This window comes from Anoplopoma fimbria, chromosome 5, assembly GCF_027596085.1.
Source record: "Anoplopoma fimbria isolate UVic2021 breed Golden Eagle Sablefish chromosome 5, Afim_UVic_2022, whole genome shotgun sequence".
NCBI lineage: Eukaryota > Metazoa > Chordata > Actinopteri > Perciformes > Anoplopomatidae > Anoplopoma > Anoplopoma fimbria.
The window spans coordinates 7,045,755-7,067,998 of record NC_072453.1 but is presented as its reverse complement, the minus strand read 5'-3'; the positions used below and the strand labels follow the sequence as shown (position 1 = coordinate 7,067,998).

Here is a 22,244-nt window from a genome sequence, read left to right as displayed (position 1 = left end):
ACTTGGAGCTTTGAGCAACAACTGTTAATCTCTTCCCTTCTTTTTGCAGGTGGATGATGATTCATACAGGACACTACAGGCGGCCACATGAGCAGTAGATTCGGGGTGGAACAAGGACAAACTACTGCCTCCCACGTTCAGCCACGTGGAGGGATGAATTACTTCCACTGTTAGAGTGCCATCACACATCTGCACAGCATGAGTCCAAATGTGGCGCCATGTAGCAGCCAGGACACGAATGCAAAACACTTTCAAACATTTCAAACGCTTCGCCTTCTGACACATTCCCCGGCGGAGCAAATAGCATTTTAAAATGACACACTGGATCTTTGAACACTTCGCAAAGTGGCGGCCTCCCTACTGTACACAAAACCCGGGGCTACAGGGATACATTAACAGATCAAGACACCCAATCTGACACACTATCTGCCTTTCTAAAAACTCTCCTGTACACAAACCCGAGAGGGCCAGCAGCCACGCTGGCAAACCTCTCCGGTTTCCTATTTGTGGTGTGAGAAGTGGGCTCGGCCAGTCGTGTTGCGAGGCAGGAAGGGGATGTGATGCGGGCGAACCCACTGGTGGCTCACAGTGAGGCGAATCGATTAGCTGCCATACCCACAATCCAATTCTGGGGTCTCCGAGCAGCATTAGTTACCAGACAGAATCACTTCGACTGCACCTCGCCGAGACCGGGCCATCTGAGGTCTCCACGAAGCTCACCGATTCTGTAGCTCACTGGCTTATGTGTGACCTTTCTGCTGGCTTTTATTGTACGGGCTTAAGGGGCCAATGTAGATTTATAGAGGTGGAGGGGAAAGCTTTGGCCCCTAGACACACACACACACACACACACACACACACACACACACACACACACACACACACACACACACACACACACACACACACACACACACACACACACACACACACACACACACACACACACACACACAGAGACCGAACTTGTCGGCACATAAACAAGACTAAACTGCTCCAAAAAGGCACAGGAATATCTTTACTGCATTCTAATCTGAGATATCAAAGACACAAACATCATCATTTGGGGTAAGAGGATACATTTAAGAAAGTCTGTTGTTCTAATGGATGGATACAGGTTAGCTTCAATAACATGTTAGCATCATACTGAGCATCCTGTGGCACTCACTTCTCAAATCATATTTGAGTGGATTAGTCTTTCGGAATAATACATGATTCAGCCGGCCGGTCTGCTGCAGTCTGCCCATTAGGAAAAGACCCTGTACACGCTGCAATTAGCCTGTTCACATCTGGCTCACCCGGGATGGTATATATACTGGTTTTATGTTTTTTATTTATTTATATATATTCATATGCATTAATAATAGGAAGGATAAGAAGACGTGATCAGAATCTATTAGCTAATTCAAGCTAAAATGTATTCATTTTCTAAGCAGTCCCTCACAACTAAGCAGATAGACATAAAATATACTAACAGTGATGCAAATATAAAGCAGAGTATGTAAAGGGATATGCATTTATGAAATACATTACATTAGTACCAAATGGGAAACTAACCTGTTTGGATTGAGCCAGGAGGACGCATATCATTCACATACACAACAAAATATTCCTGTCGTCCAGGTAACCGTGTTGTGACGTCCGTCAGCGTAAGTCTAGCTGACTGTCCTCATTGAGTAAACCTGGTGCTGCTGTCTGATTCTATCACTGGGAACATGCCAGCATGCAAACGAGACCACTCAGCAATCAGCCAATTTGATGCTGAGCTCAGAAAAAACCTGCTGCTGCCTTCCTGTCATCTCCCAGACTACAGAGACCTGGCAGGCCTTTTTTGGAGCTAGTAAGCTTGTAGCTAGATATCTTTGAGTTACAGACAACCTATTGATCTCCCCACATGTGGTAACAAGGAACTATAGCACTGGCAAAGTGCCACACACATTAAACCAAAAGCAAAGGCAGAGAAAAGCTGTCACTGCATGCTGTTCAGAACTCACAATCCAACATGAAAAAACACAAACCCGGGTAAAATCCCTGGTGTGGCAAAAAATTCAAGCAACAAGTAGCATAGCGGTTTTAAGAAGGAAAATAAAAACAAAATCAAAGTCAATCTGTTGCCATGTAGCATCTTTTTGTTGCTCCCCCAGAGGGTGGCATGGAGAGGGAACAGAGGAACCAGTTCCAGCCATGCTCGGTTTTTTTTTTTTTACAGTTCACAAGCGGCGCTGATGGCTGTTAGTAGCGTTTACTCGTCTGGCACGGTGAGTAAGCGGACACGCTCCGGGGCTCTGGCATCCAGCACGCATCTCAGAAATCCAATCAAGGAGAGCAGAGAGCAAGGAGGCAGAAGGAAACAAACGGCAAGGAGGTGAGGAGAGAAAAGAAATACTTCTTACACTGAGACTCCACCTCTAGTTTTAGTCTCTATTGTTTGCTGCAAGCTGGCAAACTCTTGAGTCATTTATGAAGTTAATTTCATCAGCAACACCATCTGCTATAATCCAACAAGTCTAGAAAGAAAACTTGAACTAAAGTAATTTAAAAAAGCACAGTTTGAAACTTTTACTGTATTCCTGTGCTCGGGCTGCCCACGCGCCTTGCAGCAGGGTAAACCAAAGGCTTTAATCATTATCAAATATTAACCGCTGATGTTATGGTGCTTGTCAAGTGTTAAAGCCTCGACAGTGATGGATCCACCCTCCGTTCATCTCTCTGACCCCTACAACTGTACAGCAGCAGCAGCAGCAGCAGCAGCAGTTGATGCTATCGGTGATTGCGTTCACTATAGGAGAGCGAATCATTTCTGCTCCTCTCCTCGCTAGCTCCGCAGCTAAAAATAGGCCAGCCCCTGTGTTCACCTTAGCACACACACACACACACACACACACACACACACACACACACACACACACACACACACACACACACACACACACACACACACACACACACACACACACACACACACACATCGACTGCTACGCTGAAGAAGAATTGAGTGCAGTCGTGTGGAGAGGATGGGGGTGCAGTGGGTGGCAAGGGGAAAGCATACAACAACAAAAAAAAGCAGGATGAGCATGCGAGGATAGATGTGACGGAGGGAGACGGGATAAAAAAAAAAAGGGAGATGAAGAGGGGAAAGAACTTTGAAGAGCGCAGAGGGGGCAGAGCTAGAGAGAGCGAGGCCTCAAAATATTTGTGGAGAGACGGTAAAAGAAAGACTTGCTTAAATGTTGATCTTAAATTGGGGAAAGGAGGAGTGGGGAGGCGGGGAAGAGAGAGGGATCTATGATATCCTTCTTTCCTACTGAGCCAACTTCCCTCCCACGCTCGCGGCAATGAGGCCGGTGACTTTCAAAGAAGCCATTAATAATGCATGCTGGAGCTCACTTCATGCTATTGTAAACATGGCTTGAAAGGTGCCATGCGTGTGTGTGGTAAAAGGGGCACGCATGAGACAACCAATTAAAATTCTGAGGATATAAGCCTGCTATCAAACCAATTATGTCTTCTTAGCATATATCCATGACAACATAATACAGGTCTATCAAAGGTCCAGTATAGCAGGAGGTGGTGTGATACAAAGAAGCTGCATAAAAAGGTTACCACATCTTAAGCTAGGAAAGACATCTCAGTGTCTCCATACAGCTGTGAGGATGTGACCAATCAGGGCTCATGAATGACACAACTGATCTGAAAAGTCTTCCTGATCCAGGTGCTGATAAAATGCCGAGGTGTTTGAGCGTGTAAAAAAAAAAAAAAATGCATCATTATTTTCGGTTGTTATGACTACAGACAAGCCCCTAATTACAAAAGCATAATTATGTTTTTCCTCCCTTAAGAAAAAAAAAACACACTTGATGATTAACTTTGTGACATCTGACATTTATGCAGCTTAATGAAAATGTTCTGTTTCACGATGTTGATTAAAAAAAAGAGGAGTGTCTGTTTAAAAGGAAGCACAGTTAATTACTTTGCAGAATTGATTCAGTGACGTTCACATAAAAAGGGGAATTACCATCTGAATGATGTTTTTATCTTTTACAGAAAGGTCTGCTTTTATACAGTAAGATGTATTACATTAATTCATATTTTCCCGAATGGGAACTTTTGAATTGCGGTGTGAGAACAGAAAATAGAGAGTCTGAATCAAACTAGGCTGTCAGCATAGAAATAAAAATAAAACAAAACATCCCAGCAAAGTCTAATCAGAACAAACAATGGACTTACTGATATGAGAGTTGCAATTCTGAAAAATTGGAATCAGATTTTAGTGTAGTGACATAGTGACAGTGTGAGACACTCTGTATCTGCAGCTCCTTTGCCAAGATTCATCCGCTGGCCGTTTAAAACTCAGCTAACGAAGCAAGTGCAAACAGAGGTAATGACACAGCCTATTAGCATTTCTCTGAAATTAGAGAGATTGAGGGAGCGGGAACAATGCCAGGGACATAACAAAAAGAGGAATCACAATGAGGGAGCTGTGCTCTGAAAGGCAATGTGCACCCTGTGACGCATCGCACATCGAAATAAGCAGACTCGGATTTCTCAAGGGGTCAAGGAGACCTCAACTAATTGTAAAGAAATACATTTAAAAAAAAAAAAAGACACATGATGACAAATGACTTGTTCACCCTTTTAAGACGATGTTAATTCAATATTAACAAAGTGATAAAGTCAGAGTGATTTATCGTGTACAGCCCAAAGCCCTAATAATGTACTAGTGACACAACAAAGAGACATTGTTCATGAAAGTGTTGATGTTTGCCAGCTAAAACAGATTTTTTCTCTTACCTCTCTGCAGAAGCTGACTATGTTCTCCAGAAGCTCCTTGGCCTCGCCCTCATCGTTCCGTCGACGGGCCTCTACATGCATGCTCTCCCGCCTCTTGAGAGGCTTAACCACCTTGCGAAGGGTGAGGTACTGCTGCGGTGTGTGGCATGCCGCGCAGTTCTTGGCCTTGAGGTCGTTGAGCAGCGTGCACGCCGGGCAGCTCCACTGTCCCACCTTCTCCTGAAGGCTAGATGAGATGGCGGAGGATGAGGAACTCGTTGAAGCTATAGCAGAGGAAGAGGGAGGGTAGCCCCGGGCCAGTTTCCGTGCTTTGTGACCCGAGGAGGACGAGGCGGGGGTACAGGAGCACGATGCAGTGCCACAGTGTGTACAGCAGCGGGGCAGGGCCACCTGCTGCTCCTGAAAGCCGTGCAGCTTGGAAGAACCGCAGGCCGAGCACTTGGGTGCACCTGTTGGGTTGCGCAGCGTGCACTTGGAGCAGGCCCAGGTGCTAAAGTCCGGGCTGGAGGGGCTGGCCGGGGTGAATCGTACCGTCTCGCAGCCTACCAGGTCAATGAGGTCAGCGCCGGCCCGCGATGAGCGGCAGTTGTCGCACTTGGACGAACTCCCTGGGTTGAGCGACGAGCAGCTGGGGCACTTCCAGGTGGGGGCGACCGTGGAGGCAACGGGGAGGTGGGGGATCAGAGGGTGGTGCTGAGGAAGTTCTTCCTCCAAGATACTGAGGCGCTTGCTGGGGTACGAAGGCTCCTGGGGTTGGGCGTGTTTGGGCTTGGCTGGCCGCTGTGGGCCCGGCTGGGGGGCACACCGGCTGCTGAGGGGGAGGTGGGGCTGGGAGTGTTGGTGCCTGGGTTCGGCGGTCGCCCTGTAGGGGGCACCTCTCTCCTGCTGCGAGGCACAGGGTTGTTTTGGAGGGAGGAGAAGGAGGTAAAAGGGGAGGAAAGGGACTGCGAGGGGACGTGGGGAGGCTCTTGAGGATCGCAGGGAGGGGCGGGGGAGAGTCGTCTGTGAGGTCTATAAGTAGCGGGACAGCCCCTGTTGTGTGAACAGGAAACCCCAGAACAGGAGTGCGCACCTCAGGTACCACCAGTGCCTCAGGGGGGATTTTAGGTAAAGAGAGTTTCCTGGGCCCGCCACAGGCCGAGCATGACAGAGCAACAGGTGTGTTGTGAAGCGTGCAGCGCGGGCACGCCCAGCCCGGGTGATGCACCTCCAGACCGCACACCTCTCCGTTGCTCTCAGACCGTCGCAGCACCTCCTCCTTGGCTGGATGCTGTCCGTGGGGCTCGAGCAGGACTGGCGGGGTGACGGCGGGTGACGGGGTTCGGGCGGTGCAGGTAGGAAGCCGTTGGCAGTAGCAGCTATGGTAGTTGTCGGGGGCGTGTGAGTGGCGGGAGACGGCCCGAAGCCGCAGACGGAGCAGGCTCCCGATCCCTGAGGGTTGTTGAGCGTACAGCGGGGACACGCCCAGCGGTGCTCCTCGGTGCTGCTCAGCCGAAGGATCTGGTTGAGGTCGGGTTTCTGGCGCGGCGCCTCGCAGATGGAGCAGCGAGGCGCTGCGCCGGCGTTCAGGAAGGTGCAGCGTCCACATGACCACTCGCTGCCTCGCACTGCTGCTGCCATGGAGCCAGGAGAGTGGGAGTGGCTGGAAAACAGAAAAATAAAATGACTCAAAACAAATTTCAACTAAACAAATGAGTCAGCAGTCCATTCTGCCACATAACTGTGATCGCTCAGCAATAATACATGCCTATTGAGTATGCAACTGTTTAATCATTTGAGCCATTTCGGTCACTAATATTCTGTGCCATGTTTGAAGGTGGTGTCGGTGGTGCAAAGCGGGAGGAAAAGAAAAGACAGAGGTGGAGACACGATCCGAAAGAGCGAACCTGAGAAAGAAAGAACAAATAAATGCTCATAGTCAAATAAGAGTGCTTGTCTAAAAGGAAGAGAGCACAGCGGAAAAATATCTGAGAATGCAAGAGGAGGAGAGACAGGCCAAACGAGAAAAGAATAATAGAATGTGAGAGGGAAGGATTAGCCAGTGCAGGGGGAAAAAAATCAAATCTCCCTCCTGGGGGCTCTGAGGGCAGTAAATCCATACACAATGGCCACATGATTAGAGCCGGGGAGACAGCACATAGAGAGGAGGAGCCAGAGGAGAGGACGCTGCTTTTGCAGAATACCAAGGAAAGCGTTTCCTGCGGTCCTCCTGACTGACACTTATTAGAATGGAATAAAAAACAAAACACACGAGGGAGATCCTCCACTTCATTTCAGCACTTCTCTCCCCCTTTCACTCGGTGAATGCAAATGCAGGGTAGATGGGGGTCAACATGAGGTCATATCAATCCTTTCCCTAATGAATATCGAATGCATGAAGCTATTCATTCTGGCAGCACATATTTTAGAGACAAATCATCCACACTCCTGCATTTAAAGCAACTATCACCATCTATTTCATTACGTCTGAGGCGCAAACAGCGCGAAGGTAAATGTATGGAGAGGAGAATAAATCCATTTCGGAAAGTTTTGATTCGGAAGCAATTTATCCACTAGTCTGGCTACTCACTTCCTACACAGAATAACCTAAAGCAGTCTGTTATGGTGTATTGACTTGTACATGCAGTCCAGAGCCTGCAGTTCAGTCAATCTGACATATTGATAGTGGGTATATTAGGGCCTTTGGGAGGGGAAGCAGCACAGTGGGACACCTCCAGAGAGCAAAAGGGGGGTTTGGAGAGGGACGGCCCCGAGGGACGGACGGGGCTGTTGCCCGGACGAGTCCATAAATGTCACTGTCACTCAAGCTGCTCATGTGTGAACACCGACACAGAGATGTTAATGTGGGAGTTGGAGGGTGGTGTGTGGGGGTAAGAGGCTGGACTTTCTGCGATGCTCTTCACATTGATCACTGTGGCAAAGATGTTGCCCTCAAAAATGGCCGCCAGGCTCCTGGATCTGGTTATCCCTTGTTGTTATTATATTTTGGTTTGGAGTGAACAATGCCGAAATCTAAGGCCGATTTCACAAGAGCTTTTTTTGGTGGGGAAGATTGGTTTGTGGGCTTTTTGTAAAAATGTCTTTACTCCCAGTGGAAACAGCCTATTTTCCAGGAAAAACATATTCTGATAATCCTTCATTTTTTTCAGATAAGGGGACGGAAAAAACAACAACCTCACAGTCGATATGACGTTTTAATTCCACTGATGAAGTCCAGCAGAGTCTTTAAAGTACGAGTCCTAGTTGGCCCTCGTGTGTCCGGCTCGTGTGTCGTGGACAGCTAATTGCCCCTCAGTTCAAGTCCATTAAGCCCTTTCAAACCAGGCGAATCCTCAGAACCCAGGGGAACCTCCTCCAGAAAAAACCTCCAGCTCTCAGCACACTGTCCTCACCTCTCGTCATCTCTCCTCGCTAAGGTAAGGGGGGGGACAGCAGGGGGCTCTTTGGGTGGCTTTTTGTGTGTGTGTGTGTGTGTGTGTGTGTGTGTGTGTGTGTGTGTGTGTGTGTGTGTGTGTGTGTGTGTGTGTGTGGGGTCCTTGCCGCTGGGTGTGTGTACGCAGGCATGTAGCTATATATCTATTTGCAGACATAGCATAGCTGCTTTTTACATTGTGTGTGTGTGTGTGTGTGGGCCCAGGGCGGCAAAAGTATGGAAGCAGCCGTCCTGATGCTTTATGTCAGGAGCCATTAGCACTGCATTCATTTGTTTCTGGGCTAAAAGCAGCACTCCAACATAAACCAGGGGCCCGCTGCGTGAGGAGGAAACTCACTCTGCCAATAATAACAATAAGTAAAACGAGGAAAACACCATTTTTATCAAGACACACAAACACTGGGAAATAAGCGGTCGGCTCTTTGTTTTGCTTGCTGACCCCCCCTCCTCCTGGTAGCTCTGTAATATTAAGCGTTCTTGACCTCAAACATAAGCAGTATCAGTCACTGAGTAAGAATTTTAAAAAGCATCAAGATATTTCCTGAAAAATAAATTACTATACCCTTAAAATATACCATTCATTCCCCACACAACCTGGGCTGTTTCCTCACACTACAACACGTCCCCCGTCCCCAGTTTAGCTGAGCGTGGTTGCATTAAGTGGTGGCCCCACGCCAGCATTGATGGCACATGTTCACACCGTTCTTAGCTCTCCAAAGGCCCGCCTATCTGAGGGGCTGCAAACAGCGATCACGACGACGACGGCAACGACCGCAGCGAGTGTCAACACCTCACGCTTGATGACGGGTTCTTCCCCGTGGCCCTTTTCATAACTGTCAGGACTCCTTCATCTCAAGCGAGGGAGTGCAAAGTCGAGCTACCAGCCACACGGATGCTCAGTCAGAGCAATTGATTTTGTTCTCGGCTTCGCAATTTCATTATGTTTATGTCTGAGCTTTTCATCAAAGTGATCAGCCTTGCAATTATCTTATCCTAATTATCTCATTATTATCTGTCGTAAGAACAACAATACTAAATTTAAGTAACGCATGATGAACAACGACTGTACAACCTTTATTCTGTCTCTCAATTAAAAGGATGCATTATCAGTGCACACACACACACACACACACACACACACACACACACACACACACACACACACACACACACACACACACACACACACACACACACACACACACACACACACACACATATACAAAACACACCTTTTGTATGTTCAGTACATGCCCGCAGCGGGACAATAAACCCACTACAGCCTGTGATCCCTGAAGCCCACATAAAAGGATGCTCTCAGTGTACATGCGCCAGGAGTGTGTTCAAACACACACACACAGACACACACACACACACACACACACACACACACACACACACACACACACATATATACATATACACACTCACAAACCCTTTTGTCCTTGGCCCCGTGCTCAGTGGAGAGTGGCGCTGCTCTAAAAAAGTGCCCACTTCAGCTCCTCAGTTCCTTAGTGTTGCAGACCTGGGCGAGTAGCCAATAGCTTACAGTGTGAGAGAGAGAGAGAGAGAGAGAGAGAGAGAGAGAGAGAGAGAGAGAGAGAGAGAGAGAGAGAGAGAGAGAGAGAGAGAGAGCGCTCACCTCTAGAAAACCTGTCTTTTTTTCAAATGAGGCCGCTCAGTGCTGCCTGCTGCCCATAAAGTACCGGCTCCTGGTCTAAATTAATTAAAGTAAGAGCATCAATGAAACCTGGCCAGTTTTTTCAAACGCATCATTGGGTGTGAGACAATCATAGAGCACTTCAGCAGACCATCACAAGGAATGAGAGCTCTACAGCTCTCAGTGAAAACAAGCAAAGAGGAAATAAAAGTTTAAGGGCCACACCTGAGGCACCAGCAAGGAAATCTTAAGAGAAATCTTTATAGAAAAAGATACCTGTGACATAGACACTGTACACAATCGAGGATGTAAGATGGGTCAGAGAGGCTTTAAGGAGCGCTGAAAAGCAGCGGTGGTTGTGGGTGGGCCACCTCTGACTGGCTACTTGGATTCCTTCCACGTACTGAACTCGGTTGCGAGCTCAAGTGAACGGAGTCTCGCCAGCTTCTCCCTGCGTCGCTGCGAGACATTTGGCCTTTGTGCGACAGTCATTAGCACTGCCTTTCTAAGGCTGGCCCTGAGCCCAAGGCCTGAGGGGGGGAAGCGTGGTACCTCCATTGGCCACTGGAGGCAGAGTGCATCTGATTTACACAAAAACAAGCATCCCCACAAACTGACTGTCACAGTGATAGCAGAAGCCGAGGCTGTTAAATGTATACTTTTATATTCCGTCGATGATCCTTTTCTCTGATGATTAATCTTGACAATACGCCTGAACTGCTTTAACATTTACATTCAACATTTTTTCTATTTTTGCTATATTATCACCAGATGATGTTGTAGCTGATGTGCTGTACAGTACAGACATGCCTTTGGTTTCATTCTAATCTAAAAAAAACAAAGAACATGATTAATAATGAAAGAACAAACATGTCAGACTATTAATTCTTCCTCAACAATTCAAACACTTAGTCGGCTGTCTCGTAAAAGAATCCTGGCATTCTACAAAAACACAAACGGAGTCAGTCAGCACTTCACAGACATTATATAACACAAAGCCCGTCAGTCAGCGGAGCACAGTACATGCCTCATAGGGTTTCCATGACAGATCATCTTGTGACTGGCTATGCGCTGGATAAATTGAAAAACAAAGAAAGGCCTTGAATAAAAAGACAAGTAACCACATAGAATGCCTTAACTAATAATTAATTAATCCAATATTGTCTACTCTATTCTCTAGTAGTACTTTAGACTGATAACTGATGACTAAACTAGACTTCCGCTTGTCTTATCTAACGCGCTGCGTGTATCTGAGGGAAAATACCAAGTGAACTTCCTGGTACAACAACATGATGACAGATAAAAAAACTCCTAACTTTTATGTGTATCTCGTCCAAACATGCAAGCTTAACCAGAAGGCAAAGGGAGTTTCCTAGTGTATTCAACTTGCTAACTGGCAAACTACCTCAACAGTGGTTGAATGTGGTTTGTCTCTTTGAGGGCGCTCCTAGGTTTTAGAACAGATTTTAGAACCATGTCTGTCCACTCACACAACAGATTGCTACAACAAAAACGATTCAAAAACTTGAGTATTTACTAATATTTTATTATAAACTGGTCGGTTTTAATAGCGATGATTTAAAGTTATAGCATCAAATATGCCAACAGCTTTACAAGTTTTAGATCCTTAGCAAACGGATATTTGGGTTGCAAGTTAAAGCGATTTTAAGACACTCATGTGGAGTCAACTAAGCCTAATAAATGATCAATAGGGTATTCTTGCCTTTTCGCTTACTCTGTAAAACCAATATTCCTCCAGTTATCCCTGCTTGCCTCAGTGTTACCTTTATAATGTTTTGTAATGCACCTAAATGTATTGTAGATTTATATTTACGTAAAAGGTATTAGGGCCTATATTATAATTGCTTTATTATCATTTTGCTACTTCTGTTGCTTCCTCTTAAAATTTCAGTCAGGTGCTTTGCTTTATCTAGTCCTCTCTTACTACCTATGTCATATTAAACATGATCTTAGATAATGTCTTTGATTTGCCTTTTTGATCTTCTTAATAACCAGCTTTGTAACATCACTCATCAGCGTTTCCTGATAAGAGGTGTGAGGCTGGACAGCTCAGAGTAGCCCGACTGTGTTGAGCTCCAGATGAAGCCCCCACACACACACGCACACGCACACGCACACACACACACAAATAAAATGAGTCACTCTTGTGAATCATATTTACAGGCCGAAGCTTTGATTAAACGCGGGGAAATAGACGTCGATACTGCAGCTTATGAAATGTTTATGTTAGAAAAAACGCCTCGGTTGTTTTGCACTAGACGATGAACCATAGAAGTGAGAAGGTAGTTTCATAACTAGCAGCTGCAAAGGCATTAAGAGCTCTGACGTTACTGCTTGTGCTTTTATGTTTCTTTTTTTACTTTAGAAATCACTAGCAGACAGAACGATGATGCCAGCCGAGTGGTGTCTTTTGTTTACCAGAGCACAGCTTGTTATTTGATCAGACAAGCTCTAGAAAAAAAAAAAGAAGAAAAATGGATACTGAAACATTCTACTGCATCTGAACAGAAAACTTCTCTGACAGGGATTAGATCAACACTTTCACACAGCTTTTTCTAACCAAACTGTAGGGAATCAACTGAGAATGTATTATTTACTCACCCCTTTAGTAATGAATGAAGTCTGTTGTCAGCAGTTTGACGGGCAAAAGGTTTTGTTTGTCACTTCATTGTGAGATTTTCTTGTCCGGGAGATCAGAAGACCTTTTTCACAATGAAGTCATTTTCCCCAAGCCTGCTCTCCTGATTGTCTTTCTGATGAGCTGAGGGGCCAAAGGCGGAATACTTAACTGTAACAGCCTCAGTTCTACCTGACTACCTGGTTATATGCTGTGACATGAACATGACTCATTACTAAACCCTGAAAGGTCTCCAGAAGGAATTAGTTCCAACCAACATGATGGAGCTGACGACTGAAATTGCTGCTCTTGAGGCGGAGTATCAAGAGCAGAGAATGAAGAGTTTCTGCTGTGACGTGTTGAGACTTGTTGACGTCACATAAGGGATCGGTGACCCCGACGCGTTAGTCATAAGGGACAGAACAACAACAACATAACTGGGGAAGTTTTCATGCACATTGTGACAATTAGCAGTACACTTCTTATTGAGGATTTTTGAGACAGAAAATATTGATAAACTGCTTCAGTGTTTGCACAAAGACCAGAGCAAATTAGACAAAAGGTCTTTTGAATAAGGTCCCTTCGGCTGAGGCTTTTCTCAAAAAAACATCTCTGAGGCTATACACTATGAAAAAAAAGGAAGAAGGGTGTGATGCTATAGCAACAAGGGTGTTGTTGTGTAAATGTTATATGTCAGGGAAATGCCGCGCATGAGAATATCTGGGTCTGGTTAAGCCTTTTTTTTATGACGTGAAGTTGAAGTTTTTATGCAAGCCTGACCCAGATAATCACACCCCCTTATGATAAAGGCCTCATAACCCCAGAGCTGTTTTCAAAATAAGATACGAACTCACCACCTTTTTCTGCTGAATAAGAGACTGTAGACACTAAGAATGCAAATACTGGTGGTCAAAAAGAGAGAGGGGAAAAGAAAACTGAGAGAATAACAGAAGCCTGTGACCTCTAGCCGTGCCCTCGGTGAATATTTCACGACCAGTGCTCATTTTTGACGAGTGGATCTGTCAGCGCTGGAGACAGCTTCAGACATTTGAATCTTTAAACAGAGGAAACTGTCTGACTGGGTTTCAGCAGGCATTAGTGGCCCAGAGCAAAGCGAGGGGAAAGCAGGAAGCTGGCAGGAGGCTCGAGAGTCAGGGAGGAAAGACGGGGGGGGGTAGAGGGCAGGGGAGAGGTGGTGCGGCCGTCACTCTGCTTATCTGAAGCTCCGGAAGGGCACCCGAAACCCGGAGGGAAGAGCCAGAGGGGAACTTCTCAGACAGGCCATACAGAGTGGAGCTCTACTTCCTGTTTCCAAGACACACATTGAACCGTAGAAGGTTCCTCTAGCTCACTGGCTTCTGTTTTTTGTTAATCGGCTGGTTGTATGTTCTCCTCCAGAGGTGCAATTTGCCAGCACGTGTTTCTTCCCGCTTGTGAGGCTGCCAAGTCACCATGTGCTCTCTTATCTGGGGCCCAACGGAATTGGGTTACTGAACATATGCTACAGATTTCCATGGCAACAAGAGTGGGGGTTATCTGGAACCATGTCAGTTTCAGTGCCAATAGGCTAGTTTTTTTCTTGTGCGCATGAATTCTCTGTTTTTACAAAGAAAGCCACACTGTGAGACAACGCCGGGGCTATGGCCAGGGAGGACATGCCTCGAAACGAGTCAGACATAAACACGGCCAGTGGCCATGCCGGTGGAGTCCAAGTGGCCCCGTTTTTAATCCAATTAAAGGGAGGAGAGCCCTGCTGGAACGGAGCTGCGATAAACACCATCATCCATCACGCTGGGACAGTGGAGACACCGGGAATCGACTCTGGAGAGAGCAGGGGCTGACTTTAAGGACTCCGAAGGCCGTGGGGCAGCGCAAACCTGCACCAGCACTAAAGGTCTGAGCCCAGTCACATTGTTAACTTAAAACAATAATAGCTTCGGGGGATAAAACTGCATCACGCTGCTATTAAAAAGGGAGTGAAAATACTGAGATTCCAAAGCTATGAAACAATCGCGTCTCACACAACTACACCTCTGCTGCACATCCTTGTCCCGGTGAGTGGGTGGTTTTCTTGAGTGGAACGTCACAGCTGAGGCGCTGATTCAGTGCACGCAAACACTTCCCAAAGTCAATGGGTCGCTGCTGGATGAGAACAAATTGAGAATCTCCCAAAAGGACAAGACTGTTCATGCAGTCTCCAAGCTAAGAAAAAACAAGAGGGGGGGAAAGAAAAAAATGTTTTATAGGACAATATATTGGAGAATAAAACTATAAGAGAACGGCTGAAGTTAAGCTGGGCTCATAGTGTTCTGTTGTTTCTGTATTTCATGCTCTGTCACAGCTCAGCAAAGCTTGCCTAACATTGTTAGGCTCACACAGCGGTGTGTATATGTGCATAAGACTGCAAGGGAGTGTGTGTGAGAGAGAGAGGGAGTGTGGGGGGGGGTAGATAGGATGGCATTTTAAAACATCTATTGTCAGAGTATGTGTGTGTGTGTTTGACTCTCTCCTCCTCCTCCTCCTAGCAGTAGACTGAAACGGCGTGTGCTGTACGTCTCTGCATGTCTGCCTGTGTGTTTATGCGCTCAGCTGACCGAGGGTGGAGTCTGATTGGTGATGGAGGCAGAGGCCTGTTGCCACAGAGATGCGTGGACGCAATGGAAGGGTCTGCTGGATGAAAAAAGACGACTTGACTGTACGCTGCAAAGCTGCGCTGACAGTACTGGCTATGATAGCGTTTGACTCATGCATGGTTAATGGAAGCGTGTGTGAGTGCGGGGCTAAAACCAAACCCGTCGAGATTTTAAAACTCTTAGAAGAGCAAGAAGTGTAAACCACGACTGCCTTAACTATGAAACGCAGAGCAACCGCAAAGAAAGGCATCGACAGCGCCGGGGCGGGAATCAAGAAAAGACGAAAGCCCAACTGGAGGCTGATGCTGAATAAATAATGACAATCCATTGTGGGGAAATGTGATCGAGCTCTCTGAAAATCAATAAGCAACAACCGGACCACGATGCCCTGAGTGACTCAGCAACAACTTCGATACACTACAGGCGGTCGATAACTACCGCCTGTTCTCGTTCTGGGAGACGTGACAGAAGAAGGGAAAAAACTGGAAAAACAGTTTCCACAAGAAGTTTCTGCGAGGGCGGTTGAGCAGATCATCCTTTGGAAGAGAGTCAGTCAAAACTGCTGGATGAGCCGCGCATTCAAAACTGAGCTTCTTACACGCTGCTGATGGGCCTTTCTCCGTGTTGACAGTGACTCAGAAGGCAGTGACTGGAACAATGGATTACTGCAGCACTGTCTTTTGTGTATTTACAGTAACCGTTTTCCAAACGGCCGATACTGACAAAACTGCGTATATGAATAGCATGTTGCCTTAACAAATGGTTAAGACTCACTCAATTACACAGCTGCTGCTAGCTCAATAAAAAAAGTTTGTTTTTAGAGAAACTCTGGATAGGTTACAGTCTGAAAAAGGGAGCCTCTATTCACAGCAAATAACAAACAACAGATTTGAGTCTTCTAAAACAATAGCAGTCTAGCCACACTTGCCAAGATAACGTATCCACAACAGTGTTTTATCACTTAAAAAAAAATGAATAAGAACTCAACAAAACTCATCCTCCCATGACCCTTGGGCTGGTTTTCATTGGGTTCACAGAGGTCAGGTCAATCTATCTGTCCAGGCAATCCACTCAGCACGGCACGAGTAGCACGTACTGTACAGCTGTGCCAGGAGGAACCAACGGGGTGAGATTTGGTCTACAAATCCGGCTTAGTCAGATTTTGGGCGCTTCGTAAAAACACATCCAAAATGCAGGCTTTGATTAGATAAGCTTTGATGAAGCAGGGATTTGATCCATCCCTGTGAGGTTATCGAATCCTCAATAAGCCTTTTCTAAAAGCCAGTGGAAGGAAAAGTAGTGCCTTTTCTCAAAAGAACAACGCTCGCAGCGAAGTCGAGACGACATCAGAACACGAGCCTCAAAATGTATCAGCTCGTACGCTCACGCTCACAAATGGCAGCGCGTAACACAACACCTTGTCTCATTCACACACCCCCCCCCCTAACAACTGCTTCAGCCAGGAACAGGCCACCGCCGCTCTCTGTGCCCACGAGTGCACCCAACTGAGAAATGCTTTAGCACCCAGCAGGGTACGCGGTGCCAACTCTTACCTGCGCTCCCGGTGAGGCAGCGCGGGCTGCTGCTGACGGGGGATGAAGGTGGTGCCCCACACCGGGCTGCTGTGGCTGGTCCTGAGCCAGCCCACAGGGGGGCGACGGGTACGGGGTGCTGCGGAAGCCATGGTCCGACTCCGTCTCTGCAGTGAGAGACGAGGCCGAGCTCCCCATCGCCACGGCAACAGGAAGTCCGTCTCTAAATGCACTCTGATGGGCTGATCCGGTTTGTTTTTGCTTTTCCTTAGAGCACTCAGGTTGCCGAGGGATCCACACTGGCATTCAGAGAGACGAACTGAGATACACTAAAAGGGGGTTGTCTGGATCACAACTGCGATCATGTGTTTGTATTTGTTGTAAACTTTCTGATGACAACTTTATATACTTCAAATAGGTAGAGTTTCCTCTTGCGCGACACCTCTGAGAGCGCTGGAGTTAGAACAAATAAAAAAAACACAGCAAAAGGGAATCCAAGATAAGAGTACTCAAAAAAAACGAGCATAACAAGTGAGCAGGGCGGATATCCCACAGCGTAGGAGGAAGAAGTTCTCAATTCCCATTCAGTGAGTGGTCTCAGAGAGGCGCAAATACAATTTTCTCACAGCGAAGGCTCTGCATTCTCTCTCTTGTAGACTTTAAGCTTGAAACAATCAGCACAGCGTCTTCCACAGTGCCACTCATAACTCCTCCCCGCGTTCCTTCTGACACATATCCCCAGGCTGTGCAGCCTCATGCCGGGTTCGTCTTTCCTCTGCACATGCTTAGAAAATCAAAACGATCAGCAAAAGCAGGAAAAAGGTGTGGCGCAGAAGTCGACGTGTTCATGGCAGTTCAGAATCTCAGCAGCCAAACATTGCGACACCTCTGGAAAAATGTAAGGTTCAATAAAATAAAACATCCAGGACCGCACAACAGCATCGTGGTCCATAAAGACAGCCGATAGTGATCAACGGGGGGAATAAAAGTCCTACAAAACACATCCAGAGAGTTATTTACAATGTGGTAGCAATGATGGGAATCAATACATTGCCAAAAACTACAAGTATGTTAATATCCAAGTGTCATCTTACGGACATCCAGTCGGACCAACAGCTGCTGTGGAAGTTTACCAGTGAAACACCCCAGCTGCAGTTCTCCCGCTGGATGAAGAGTCATGTCTGAACCCCTTCGGGAGCTGGGGGGGGGCTTTTTTTCTCAGAAGTTAGACCACTTCTGGAATTTGCAGAATTTTTAGATATCCACATAAATCACAACCTCACATGAACTGCTCTTTAAAACCTCAACGAAAGCGTTCAAGTTCTGTGTAATATCCGAGAAAAAAAGGTCCCAGAGATGGATTGTATAGCGTTGTGGTAGGCTGGAGGCTGCTCTGCCACCCTGAGGACCCGAGATGATCCTCTAGTGTCCGCTGTCTGGGAGAGAGACACGGCTTAATGTCTGCTCCCACTGCCGAGGCCGGTACAGTCTACAGTTCATCAACTTGCTCTGAGATGTATGTGGAACCTGTCAGCCCGTCATGTCACGTCTCTCTACAGGGTACGAGTATCGACAGCTGTAAAAAAAAAAAAAAAAAAAAAAAAAAAAAAAAAAAACCCTGAGGCAAAAGTCTAAAAGGAGGGCGATGCTCCGCGGTGGCTTCCTGTCTCTTTATTCCACATGTAGTGAAGCAGTGGTCTGGTGGGCTTCGAGCTGTAGTTGAGGTCGTTCAAAGATGATCGATCACTGAGAACGAATATACTTTCAATTAAGCCCCATATCATATCACAGCACTGCACTGCAAAGCGTTAGCCTACTTTATATATATATATATATATATTTTTTTTAAAGGTGGTCTGAGTCCGTTTCCACAGAGCGGTAGAGAGGCCAGAGAGAGAGCCCGGTGCAGGAGCCGACACGCAGCCTTCAAAACAGCCGAGGAGGTCTCATCCAGGAAGTAGCCGAGTTCCCCATCTTCCGCCGGGTCCCTCTACAGCCTGCGTTCATCTCACATCCCCTGCGTTTGGGCTGTAGATGCTGAGCCTCGTTGTCTCACATTCTAGGAGGCTATCCTCGCTCCAGTCATAGTGTCAGAGAGCTGCTCCATCCCAGAATGCCAGCCTGTGACGGTGTCATGGTTCGTGGTCCCGCTATGTGCTCTTGATTTTTTTTTGTTTGTTAATTCTCCCCTCACTGGTAGCGAGAGCGCAGTGGACGGGGGATGCGATCTCCTCCTGTAGCAGCGGATTACTGGAGTGTCAGCAGGGCGCATGCGCACTGGCCCCGGCGAGCAGAGTAGGGGGGAAAAAGCTTTGGAAGGCTGCGTTCAAGAGATTTCAAATAAAACCTACAATAGAGACGCAGAGGTCTCACTCACTCACTCATTCATGGGAATAGGATCCCAGTGCATTGACCAGTGTATCAGAACCAGTCTGGGGAAGGATGCGGCATAATTATTCTGGGGGGGAAAAACACACAAAACCTTTTACACGTCACATGTCAACCTTACACAATTGTCTAACAGGCTAAATATCCATCTTTTTTTTTTGTCTTCCAATTGGCTCTTTAAGAAGAGCTTCATCTTCTAATAGTCAAAAGCCAGAGGAGGAAGTGAAGGGTTAAGTAGAAGACAGTGGCAACACATCATTGCTCAACTGTCCCTGCACATTACTGAGATAAGCCTTCAAACTTTCCCTCTCCTCTCCCTTCCACTTCACATCCCTTCGCTGACCTCTTTTCTGATCCCTCACTCTCTCTTTGAAAAAATCACCACCAAACCAATGCACGAAGCACAGGCCTTACCATGACACGGAAATACCTATGCCACATATTCTTTGGAAGCATCTTTTGTTGCATAAAAAGCAGTGGGTTAACCGTTAGCCGGGGCGGCTGTGGCGTAGTGGAGAGCAAGGTAGTTCTCCAATCAGAGGGTCGGTGGTTCGATACCCGGTCGATGTGTCTTTGGGCAAGACACTTAACCCCAAGTTGCTCCCGAAGGCTTGCCATCGGTGTGGACTGGATGTTGCATGAATGTTAGTTAGAGTCTGATGGTGGCACCTTGCATGGTAGCCTGTCATCAGTGTGTGAATGGGTGAAAGATATGTAATATACTACTGATTGTAAGTCGCTTTGGATAAAAGCATCTGCTAAATGACTGTAATGTAATGTAATGTTTAACTGTGAACTACCACATGCAGGTCAAGCAGGCTGGCTGCGTGACGTCACTTCTCTGGAACTCTTCTCAGTTTCACAGTAAGGGTGTGTTCCTGATGCACAGCTCCGAGCAAGACTATAGTTTATTTTTCCTTGTTGAGTGCGTACATAACGTAAACTGGTTTGTCTGGTAAACTTGTCTTCCATTGAAATTGCAGAGAACACAATGGGCTAAGATATGCAAGTTGTTGATAGACTTACAATAAGTCTTAAGCCCGAGTCCATAGTGCAGTAGCTGTAGCTGTCAAGAATGCATGCATCATACAGAAAGCTAGGCACAAACGGCTTCCTTGTATTCCCTAAACTCAACTCCATTACCTAAAACAAGTGCAGGTTGTGCAATCACATTTGGGTAGTTTCGATTTAGCCTGACTACGTTAACAGCACACTCAATGCACAATTACAAAGCGTAAAAAAAAAAGGACAAACAGATTGTAGACAGCAGAAACTACACTAGAACAAATTGCACATCAACCAGGCGGGAAGTCAGAGGACTGCGGCTCTTTGTTAAGGGTGCACCTGTCAGGGGGCCACCTGTCCCACTGCAAGTCGGCACCCCAGAGATACAGCAGCTGACACAGGCAGTGCCAGAGAGAGAGAGAGAGAGAGAAAGAAAGAAAGAGAGGGAGAGATATTGGATTTCATTTCTATTCCCCAGGGAGAGGGAAAAGAGGGGAAAGGGAGGATGTGAGCCGATTTCACGGTACATTGTAAGTCGTCTCTTCTTCTACACCACCCAAAATGTCCTGACCGCCACAAAACTTGTTTTCTCCCAAGTGGACCTTCGCAAAAGCAGAACACAAAAAGATGAGAGTACACGTAAAAAAAAAAAAATGAAAATGAAATGAAAACACATAAGATTTGAGTCTGATGTTGATTCTTCAGCCAAACCTTCCGCTGGAAAGAAGCTATAAAGGGGGTCAGGCCTCAGGTCACAAATCATCCACCCTGCTGAAGTGCCCACATGGCAAGTCAATGTGTCTCTATAGTACCTCTAGATACAACCTCATGTACCTGACCTTGCCCTCTGACCTGACCACCCCCTCAATAGACAGGTGGAAGAATCATGCCCATGTTGTTATTGCATTGTACCATGTTATGTGCAGTGATGAATGATCTCCACAGACATTGAGGTGTAACCACGTTTGATTACAAGCCACTGTCACATAATCAATCTATTTGTGTCCAGACTGTAAGCCTGTGAGCCACTGTCACCAGCATCAACGTGACCCAACACAGTGCAGCCACATGCAAAACTCTGAACAGTCCCATTGAGACGAGGACGCCGGGGACCTTGTAAACAAAGACACTCTTATTCAATCATCTGATCGACGTTATCGACGCTGCCCGACAGACCGGTCCTCCGTGGAGTCCCCTCACGGGTCGGCTATTCTTACCTGAAGTGGGTCGAAAGGGGGGAATAGTCCTGTTTTGAGCTCGTCTGTGCGTTAACTTTTCACAGCCATCCAGACGATAAGTTCCTCCACCGGGTCCTACTTTTATCCGCCGTAACCTCCCCGGGCTTCAGCTTCTCGCTCTCCGCGGCCGCAGCATGTTTCAGACATTTGTGACAAACACGTACATGAAGGTTACAGTTTTAATTGAGTCTCTCAGTCAGGTATTCCGCAAGACTGATGCCAACCGCGTAGGCTTACCTCAAACAGCCCAGGAAGGAAGGGGAATCTCCCAAGGAGCAAACAGAGAGAGCGCTCGGACGTCAAATGCGTACCGGGTGGTTGTTAAAGGCGGCGAGCGCACGTAAAGTGACGTAAAACGCGATCCAGAATACCGACGGTAGGGAACTCGATTTCCCACAAGCAGCACGGACGTCTTCAACAAGGATATCCGGGTACGAGGGTCGTCACGTTTGACAAACATAAACAAGCAAATGTATATATAAATATGTATATTATACATAAAAAAAAGATTATCTTGAGATGTGTACATTCCTCTTTCCCTTTCCTTTTGTGACCCTATTTTGTACATATGCCCTGGTGGTGGCTAGATTTAAATCTTGAGTTTCTAATGTCACAGTAGATTACCCCCTTCTGCCTCAGGCCAGTGTCAGAGAGTGGCACTCTAGTGTCATCTAGTGGCAATTAATCTTTAAAACATCATTTCACATTTTGAAAATGTACATGTCCTCTGCAAACTTCTTTAAATATGTTTCTCAAATGATCATTTTACTTTTATATAAAGCATGCAACAATGGTAATATGATATAGTAGATGGGGGGGCAGAATACACTAATACACTGTGCAATACAATAGTTATAATAGTTTCTGTCTGTATATATAATATTTCAGTTACTGTGGATTCTTTACTGTTCTTTACTGTTTTTTAC

At 46.5% G+C, this 22,244-nt stretch overlaps 1 protein-coding gene across 1 annotated transcript in view; it reads right to left on the bottom strand.

Moving 5' to 3' along the window:
- The window catches only part of capn15 (calpain 15), a 37,715-nt gene extending 16,202 nt beyond the window's left edge, over positions 1-21,513 (bottom strand). Inside the window, 5 exon segments of the mRNA XM_054599393.1 lie at positions 4,792-5,585; positions 5,588-5,779; positions 5,782-6,111; positions 6,114-6,433; positions 21,298-21,513. Of these exon segments, the coding sequence (XP_054455368.1) occupies positions 4,792-5,585; positions 5,588-5,779; positions 5,782-6,111; positions 6,114-6,411 (1,614 nt within the window). The 5' untranslated portion in view covers positions 6,412-6,433; positions 21,298-21,513.
- Between the last annotated feature and the right edge of the window lie 731 nt (positions 21,514-22,244).